The sequence below is a fragment of the Trichoderma harzianum genome (genome assembly GCF_003025095.1).
Source record: "Trichoderma harzianum CBS 226.95 unplaced genomic scaffold M431scaffold_48, whole genome shotgun sequence".
Taxonomy (NCBI): Eukaryota; Fungi; Ascomycota; class Sordariomycetes; order Hypocreales; family Hypocreaceae; genus Trichoderma; species Trichoderma harzianum.
The window spans coordinates 25,415-34,780 of NW_020209296.1; the positions used below are offsets into that span (position 1 = coordinate 25,415).

A 9,366-nucleotide genomic window follows, 5' to 3' on the forward strand; every position below is an offset into this window, starting at 1 on the left:
ATAGAAGCAGTTACTAGAAAAATGTAAATATAGTAGCAGTTACTAGAGAAATATAGATGCAGTAGCAGTTACTAGAGAAATATAGATATAGTAGGGAAATATAGATATAGCAGCTACTCCTATTGTAGGCGTATGGTTCAACTCGCGAGTGTTCGAAATCTTCCCGATCTCGGTTTTTCTGTCCTCCGCTTGCTTGCTCTCCCTAATGAGTTTGCTTGGATCGATCAGAAGAGAATGAGTTGGCATCGCGCAGCATGAACGTTATCGGCGGCACTTGGGCTTACTAATGGATTCAAACTCCGTACTTTCAATCCACTTCTCGGCACGGCAGTAAAAGCACGACTCGGCCCGTTCTGGTGACTGAACAACCTCATAACCCGTATTCAAATCTCTTAAAGATCAAGTGTATGCTGTTCGGACCTTCTTTTCCCGACTCGTGATCTTCTTACTGCTAACGAAGATGAGTCCCGAACTAAGAGACATGGAGTTTATTTACACAATCTCCGAGCCCGAACCAGAGCAACAGTCTTCCCAGAGTGGCCGCCCGCTCTCTCGCTCATGTTATGTAGGTCTTGATTCTTTCTAGAGCGCGTTAACTCTCCCAAGTTCTTCTATGCCCCGCGATTTGATCATGAAATCATCTTGTCTCGCTGCCGTCGTATCTGACTCTGCGTGTTCCCAAGAATAGACCTGCAATCGCAGAAAGATCCGATGCGACAAGCAAGAACCATGTACTCCTTGCTCGCAAGCCGGCAAGCCATGCGCCTACCCACCACGGCGCATACGGCGGGCAAAACATACTATTATGGCAGACATGGCTTCTCGTATCTCAAGCCTAGAGAAGGCCCTCGCTAAAGCTAACAGTAAGGATTTATCGGCGCTGGGGATAAGCGTTTCCAAAAACTCCAGCAGCTCGTCTTCGGCGCAACCAGTACGGCTTAGAGGCGATGATGTACTTGTTGAAAAGGGATCGTCGAGCCAATACTTCAACGAAGTTATGCTATCCAGAGTTATAGAAGAGGTAAGACTCCATACGATGTTGTCAGACTTTTGTCTCTAATTGCCTTTCACAGGAGCGAGATATAGAGTCCGTTCTATCGACTTCACACACAGGAACACCACATCAGCCCGCTACCTCACCATTCAACCCTGCAGGAATACTTTCGTCCCTGTCTCTCTTGCAGGAACCACACACTTTCCATCCGACCCAGCCTTTGGCTGTGAGACTGTGGAACAACTACGTAGAAAATGTGGATGGCTGTTCTGGGTTGATCAAACTTCTTCACCTTCCTACTGACAGAGTGAAGGTTTATTCGGTCATTCACGATCCAGCAAGCGCGTCTTTTCATGATCTTGCTTTTTGCTTTGCCATTTATTTCGCATCTGCAGTCTCTTTCGAAGACGTTGAGGCTCGGTTATTCCTAGGTCAGGATAAGGATGACGCCCTGAATACTTTTAAAACCGGCCTGGAACAGGCATTTGCTCATGGTGATTTTTTGGATCGCCCAACGCTAACAGGGCTTCTGGCGTTGGTTATATATCTGGTAGTTATTATAAATCTTTCCCTGTTTTATGCTTCTCTATCTGACGAATAATGCGGTGCTAACTGTTGTATAGTCTGGCCTTCGCGTCCATAACCGTGGTAAGGGAATCTGGATTCTAAACGGCCTCACAATACGCATAGCCCAATCTCTAGGCTTACATCGAGATGGGCTACGACTGGGGCTTCCCCCCTTCCAGTCTGAAATGCGCCGTCGACTATGGTGGCACCTACTTAGCCGCGATAGCCGCTCGGGAGAAGACTATGGCCTCGAGAACACCAGTGGGCAGTTGTTGGGTTCTAATGTAAGCTTGCCGCTCAATGTTGACGATGTGGATCTCTCTCCAGATATGAAGGAGCTTCCCAAGCCTAAAAATAGTTGGACAGCCATGACTTTCTCCCTCATCAACATCGAACTTGCAAAGTCCATCCACAAGCTAGCCGATATCGCCGCAACTTCGTCTCTTTCTTCCCCTCCCACCGAGGACATAAGGATAAAAGTCATCGACGATTTGAGTGCATCCATTGAGGGGTATTTGCAGAACTGCAATCCAGTGATACCGCAACACCGCATGACGCTGCTCTGTTCTCGATTCCTCGTCCGAAAACTCAACTTTACTACAAGACTGCAATGGTCATTTCTACGGCGTACTATGAAGAGTGACGAATTTGCAACAGAAGAGAATCTTGTGGAGGCATTGGAACTCTTAGAACCAAGATTGTTCAATGACGATGGCTTGCTAAAGCAATTCTCTTGGGCAAGGAGAGCTTATCCACAATATCACATCACCATGTACGTCTTGTGGCATCTCTGTGTTAAACCCGAAGGCCCGAGCGTGGACAGGGCATGGAGGGCTTTGGATATTCACTTCTCTGAGGTACTTTGTGACAAGTCTACCATCGGGTTTGGATCCAAGTCGGCGGTCCTCACGGCTCTCAAGGCCAAAGCTCTTTCAATAAGGGCGAAGCATCGAGGAACAAACCCGAGAGAAAATAGAGCAAATACTGAAGGCAGCTCTGCTCTTACCTTACATGAGGGTGTTTCAGAGAATAATGGCCTGCCTTCGTTCCTCTTTGGAAACATTGTTGGTGCTGACAGTCTTGAGTTTGACATTGATAAAGGGGAGTGGCTAGACTGGACAACCCTGCCAAGGGGATCGCAAGGTGATAGTCCGGCTGAATCCTTTGCGTAAATAAGTTCTAAAGACACGCGTTATAAATATATATACTAGTTTATACCAACATACAGCTACGACTGTAGGTCGGCGCTTCGGTGCATAGATCTTCGGGCAGTCTGAAATTAGATTACAGTTGGTGTGGAAGGTTCAATCCAACACTACCTTGTCTTTCATGTTAGAGGAGCATACACATGGAAACCCCCCTAAAGAGGTTTCTCGCCGCCGCCTTCCTACATATAAATATATATTTCCCCCGTCCGAAATGACAAATTTTGCTGGCCTATGTAAGCCTCATGATCCGACCCAGATCGACGCCGTAGCACATTGGGCACAAGAGATTCGGCGTAGGCAGATTTACCAGCCCTGATGCACAAGAAGTATCGTTAGAGAACACAAATAAAATACGAAAAACTCCGTGTCGACTGAGGAGATATAAAAAGAAGCTAATACGGGTAGCGACATAACTTGCCAAGTAAAGCGGCAAGGCGGGGTTGATATTGGGTACCACGAGGGAGAAGGGTATGCAGTCGATGTCCAATTAGCATAGTAGATACCGTTATATGCCAAAGTTCTGAAGATCATCGGTTTCAAAGCAGCCTGGTGTAGCTGAGGCATTGGATAGGCATGACTGATACTAAAGTTGTAGGTGACGAGCAGTTGTATAGTCCCTGAGATGCATATGTTCTCGAGTAGCTATCTCGCTCCCTGTCCCAGACGCATGAACCAGAATTTCCCTTCACATAGAAGGCACCTTGGAGCCTTTCATTAGAGTTTTCATTGCTACTATAACCCATTCTTCGCTTGTGCTTTCTGCCAGCCCCTCTGGTGTTGCTACATAATGAATCAATGACCTGGCGCTGACAGACCAAGTACTTGATCTAGCTATATCTACCCAGATGTACTATATCTACCTAGATTTACTATATCTACCTAGATTTACTGTATCTACCTAGATTTACTGTATCTACATAGATTTACTATATCTACATAGATTTACAGCTCAGCCCACAGCACACGAATCTCCTGTGGGTACACCACGAACTAATTCAATCGTCGACCTGGCTCCTAATAGTAGTAAAAAGATTAACGGTGGTAAAAGGCATTTACTCACCTGGCGCCGCATGTCGGGGGTTTCATGTCGTTCGTGTGACCACCCTTTGTCAAGCCCATCATGTTGTTTGCTTACCTTTCCGTCAACTAACTAGCTCTCCTTCTTGTTCTTAGCCTCAACATATGATTGAGTTTCAAGATCATCACGGCGATAAAAATAGAGTTACTATTTCCATTGATCACTACTAATCCTCTCACTAATCTTCCTTTTCCTCCTCCAGTCATACTATCCTTAATACTACTCTGTAGCTTGTTACTCAAACCCCTCTCTCAGAATGGATTGAACACCTTGATACCCAACAAGGTACTACGTGTAATAATCATCGTGTCACTGCTTTTCTCCGAGGCTTTAAGCGCTTAGGGGTGTAACATAAGAATTCAGATGAGGGGTTACGTGAGACATGGTGAGGCGGTTTGTCGAGAATGAAAATGAGCTCCTCTCCGAAGAGTAGGAGCTGTTAACCAGGGGGGCGGCGGCGGCGAGAAAAACCATGAACTTCTCTCCGAAGTTCAAGGGGGACACAAAGACTTGACGTTGTCAAGATTGACAACGAAGAAACAAACGGGCAAGCAGCTATGATCTATCTTGGATAGATTAAAAGGACGAAGACGATGATGATGATGACTGAAGACGAAAGAAAAAAAAAAGAGAGAAGAAGAGGAAAAGAGGAAGAGGAAAGGGCAGCAACTTGATATCATACATAAGGCATTTCACATTGTCTCCACTTTCGTGCATATGCTTCTCACTTTTTATTTACTTTCTGATTTAATGGCCGGCTTGCATACTTCGCGAGTTTTGATATATACAAAGACCCAATTACCTATTTATCGACGCGGATGTATTTAATGAGGCGGATTCTGATCGTCTACGAAACGACGGACTTTGAAGCTGTGGAAATTACAGCTGGAGAATGGACCAGAGCAAGCAAACAAGGATGATATATTACAGCGGGAGCTTGACCAATTATTATGTTTACCTACGACAAAGCGGTTGTGGGACCAGAAATTGCTGCTCATTTGTTATGTGAATCTGTAGATATATTGCAATATAAATGCGGCATACTCGACATTTGTTACAGTGGTTTGCCCATTAACAATATGGGACTAGCTATCAATTTGTTCGTCATCTCATCGCAAGTTTCTGAATCTTCATTATATGCACGTGTGAAGCAAATCCTCATCTTCTCAGCTGTGTCCAACGGCAACCCTGAGCCAATCTACTTTCGCCAAGCGAACTGATCAGGTTTTAGTATCTTCTCTACCAATGCTACTATCCGCAAATCCAGGTCTCTGAATCCACCTGCGAGCGGCCGACCGCATATTTTGGCATTCTTGGCGAGGACATCGAAGTGACAGGGGACATATCATCAGTGCTCATAGCTTAGTTCAACCGGACAGATGTCTCAATCTACGAGGCTCACTTTGCTGTCATGACGGCCTTTTACATTGCATCCTTCTTTCGTGGGGATATCAGTATTCCAATATTATAGTACTAAGAAAACTCTCTAATCACCAGCCTCTGAGACCACCTTTCCGTGGCGTGATATCCAAGTTTGGTGGTAAGTGCTTCTAACTCATTATATGTAGTCTCTCTACAATAGCAAGCCTTGCTCGCCAGCGCGTGTCGCAAGGAAGGCATTTGCTTAGTGATAGAACCGTAGGTAATCTTAAAGATAAAATGTTCCGAAAAGAAGAGAGAGTGTGCAAAAATTAGGTGGTTGATGCTGAGAAGAGATAATAAAAAAAAGGATATATTGACACGATTCGAAGCTGCGACCTCTGCCAGAAAAAAACACCCGCACTACCTTCTCCGAAGAGCAAGGTAAGAACCCCTCTAACCTGGCTTGGGAGCTGGGTTCCCGGGCTGCCGGCTGGCGATTGATGGTGAATTATTCTTTATTATAGGGGGTACAAGCTAGAAGGCGCGCAGTAGGTACACGGGGGGTATAACTATAGGGACCTTCTATGAAGTATCCCTTTCTTGCTGACGGGTATCTAAAAAAGACCAGGTCCTATGGCTTAGTATGGTAAAACGCTGATTCTAATGAAGCTGGATCCGATGAAAGAAGAGGCCATGCTCTCAAGTTTTCTCATGTAAGCTTCCAATGTATGCATATATATCGTCCTATTATCGTGCTGCGAGAAGCAGTATCTGAAACTGTGCTGCTGGGCTAACACAAAGAAAATAATTGAATAAAAGAGAATTGAAAAGGGTCAAAGATGATTCAAAACATGTCACGAGAACAAACACTAGATTTTTCTTTGACCTTATCCAACAAAGAGAATAGATCTTTGTTTTTTTAGGTCTTGTTGGCCACACAAGACTAGCTAAAACTTGGATGCTTCCTTGCAGCTCCTGCATTGGACTGTGTAACGTCGGGTGTTTGCTTTTCTCCTTTACCCTGCGTACAAATTTAATGTCCAGAGCATCCCAACGCTCTTCTCAGTTCTGACCGTTACGCTAACCATCTCACATTTTCCGACGCGTCCAGGCACAATGCCAGCCACATCGTCAGTTAGGGATGAAGCCCCTACGTACACCGCAGAGGATTTACTCTCCCTTGATGACGGACAGTTCATTGAATTTTTGAAGCGTTGCGAACGCCCAGAGGGCGGATATGATATTTCAAGCGCGTCAGATCTCCACCTGATGGTAGAGTCGCGACGACAATTGCTTTTCGAAAGGTTGAGGGACGGAAATCTTTTGGGGGATCCAAGTTTGTCTATATATGGTCTTATCTTCTAATCTTGAGTAGAACTGCCATGCGACAGCTTGCGAAAACAACTGAGCCTACCCTCGACATCGATACGCTCACAAAACGCTTGGCCGACGTTGCTGAAGGCCCGAACACCCCTCGTGAATACACCCGACGGGGGTCGCGCGATAGGAATTCCAATTCTACCTTGTCTCCTTCATCGTCTGATGATAGAAATATGGAGCTGCTGCGTCTTGAAGAGCTCCTTCAGCACGGCGGTAGGCCTGTGGCGCTCGACATTGCGTCGCTAACTGAGAGTGAGCGAAAGGAACTCCCGTGGTTGAGTGGCCCATGGTTCAGAAGTCACTCCCGGTCCAGCAATGAAGTGCCCAGAATTTTTGCCGTACAAGCCAATCGCTGGTGGGCAAGCTTCCCTCCTACATCTACAGGTACCCCACCTTTTGGGTGCCTAACCACCAAAAACCCTCACTCTGTTTGACTAGCTATCAGACAAAACGACCTCGTTTTTTACTTTCACGGTCCCATCTGGGGACTCTGGAGAGATGGCAACATCTACAAACCCTCCGGATAACCAGAACAGAACGAACCCCGTCGCCCCCGGACCCGCGACAGTCTTTCAATTTCAGAAGGAGACGACCCCCTCAGGCCCAAGCACGGGAGAGGTCATGGTCCTCCCCTTCACCCCCAAGAAGAAAAGGCGCTTCGGAGAAGCCCTCGGTATGGACAAAATGCCCACACCCAGCTTCAACAGAGCAAAACCAAGCACAGCGGCGACATCGACCGCAGCGCAGACAGCCTCGAGAGGCCTCATCGCCTCCATTTTCAGCGGTGCAAAGGAAGCCACCGACCCAAGCAAAGAGGGGAAATCACTCACCAAAAACAAAATCATGAGCCAAATCAACGAGATCAACGCCCAACAACGGGCCAGACAAGACGTGGTATTGAATATAGCTATGGCTATCGACTCCTGCCTGGCGCAATACACATCCCAACTCTCCTCAGCGGTGGCAGAACAGGTCCGAACATGCCTGAACACCGCACTCGAAAACTTCGTCACCTCCCACATCAACCCAGAGGGGAGGCCCAAAAACCCTGAAAAAATGGGCAGCAAGGAAAGAGCTGCCCAACCATCTGAGACAGCGTCAGCCAACTCATCTCGCAGCGAGGAAGGCAAATCAAACGGCCCCAAGAACCCCACCACAACGGGACCTCCCGCAGCCACTGGAAAAGTGGGCCAGAAGGCCCCCAAGGTCACGTGGGCACAGGTCGCGTCGCGGAACACCACTCACAACAAAAAGCCGCAAAATGACAGCAACACCCAGAAGAATCCTGCTCCCAGCAGCGAGGGGCCGGCCCCCGCTGACAGAAAACAGAACAAAGACAAAATCACATCGGGCAACCAAAAGCCCGATGACCGCATCTTCATCCGGGTCCCGCCAGACCATGTCTGGAGGAAGATGACGGCCATCGGGGCTAAACAGGAACTGATCAGCCTCATGAAACTCAACGTCGAAGACATTACCTACTTCCAGGAGGTCCGATCGGGTTTCGCCCTCCGGGCAAAGGATCAAAACACCAAGAACAAAATCATCGCTCTCAAGCCAGCCGCAGAGAGCAACGACCTAAAAATCGAAGAAGCATGCACATGGAAGATCTTCCTCGTGCGTGGCGTGCCGAAAACTTATACTGACATGAGCGGGACCCACCCCACGGACGCGCTAATCCCCGAGGAGGCGCGCGCCAGGGCTGGGGCCAAGAACCCACCAGTGGCCTGCCGCAAGGCCCCCTTCGGGGAATCTCTTGACACCTGCGGCTACTTCATCTCGTTCAAGGAGAACGTCAAACCCGGCTTCAGACTATTCAATATCTCCCACCCGGCGGAAGTCCGGGTGCAGCAGCCCCGGGTCACTCAGTGCCAACGGTGCCTCGGTTTCCACAATCCCCGGAACTGCACCAGAACAGAAAGGTGCCTTAAATGCGGCAGGCCGTCATACAGGCACACCGACAACATGGCAGACTGCCCGTCCCCCCCGCAGTGCGCCAACTGCAATGGCCCTCACACGGCAGACTCCCTAAAATGCCCTGCTAGACCGGCGGTCAGGAACGGGGAAAAAGTGCACACAACCCGGGCCCAACTCCAGGCAATCCGGGAATTGGGCCAGCAGGAATACAACAAAGCCAACCCACCCAAACCCAAGCCTGCCCCCGCCCCGGCCCCCAATGCCGAGAAAACGTCTAACCCGGAAACCCGAACGGGCCCCCGCATACGGCTGCCAATATCCAGCTCGGCGCCACCCTTCCCCCCTCAGGCCCCGGCCAAGAAGGTCATAGTCGAAGTCGACCCGGACGAGGAGGACCCCCACGAGGGAGCCTCCCCCGCCAGGTCGGCAGTCCACGTGGCCGGCCCGGACAGCGAGGAGGAGGACGTAGAGACAGAAGGGGACGAAAACATGCTTGACGCTCCCCCCGGAACTGACGGACCCCTCGATGCGAGCCTATGAACGATAGGCCCCGTCGCAGCCGCCGAAGAAACACTGGCCTCAAAATCTTCCAAGCCAACGTCGGGAGGAGCGGTCCATACCAGGACATCGCCCTATCGCTGGCATGGGAAGGTGGCTACGACATTGTGCTGATCCAGGAACCCTACGCCCAATGGGACAGGGTGTCGAACAGAAGGCAAACCAAGAATCATCCTGGATATCAAGCATACAACCCCCTGAACAGCTGGAGGGACGCCAGACCCTCAGTTCTCACATTCGTTAGAATCTCTCCGAACCTCCCCAGCAAACAACTCTCTCCCCCAGGCCTGGAGGACGGATGC

The 9,366-nt window shown here is 48.9% G+C and overlaps 3 protein-coding genes across 3 annotated transcripts; all 3 read left to right on the forward strand.

Annotated features, from left to right (window-relative positions):
- Positions 1-481: 481 nt before the first annotated feature.
- On the forward strand, positions 482-2,733 carry M431DRAFT_102197 (hypothetical protein; the record flags this gene model as incomplete). Its single annotated transcript, XM_024911404.1, has 5 exons — positions 482-565; positions 689-1,021; positions 1,074-1,425; positions 1,519-1,544; positions 1,618-2,733. 5 exons carry the CDS (start codon positions 482-484, stop codon positions 2,731-2,733), a joined length of 1,911 nt encoding a protein of 636 aa, XP_024767143.1.
- Positions 2,734-6,523: 3,790 nt separating this feature from the next.
- M431DRAFT_514364 (hypothetical protein) lies at positions 6,524-7,039 on the forward strand. Its single transcript, XM_024920219.1, has one exon. The coding sequence runs from the start codon at positions 6,592-6,594 to the stop codon at positions 7,021-7,023; it is 432 nt and encodes a 143-aa protein (XP_024767144.1). The 5' UTR covers positions 6,524-6,591; the 3' UTR covers positions 7,024-7,039.
- A 48-nt stretch (positions 7,040-7,087) lies between these two features.
- Positions 7,088-7,930, forward strand: M431DRAFT_68142 (hypothetical protein; the record flags this gene model as incomplete). The annotated part of the gene is made up of 1 exon (XM_024921755.1): positions 7,088-7,930. A coding segment is annotated over one exon (843 nt), but the record flags the coding sequence as incomplete, so codon positions are not given.
- Between the last annotated feature and the right edge of the window lie 1,436 nt (positions 7,931-9,366).

Excerpts from the sequence above, each read along its gene's own strand:
- M431DRAFT_514364 (XM_024920219.1), top strand. The coding sequence starts at position 6,592 with ATGCGACAGCTTGCGAAAACAACTGAGCCTACCCTCGACATCGATACG.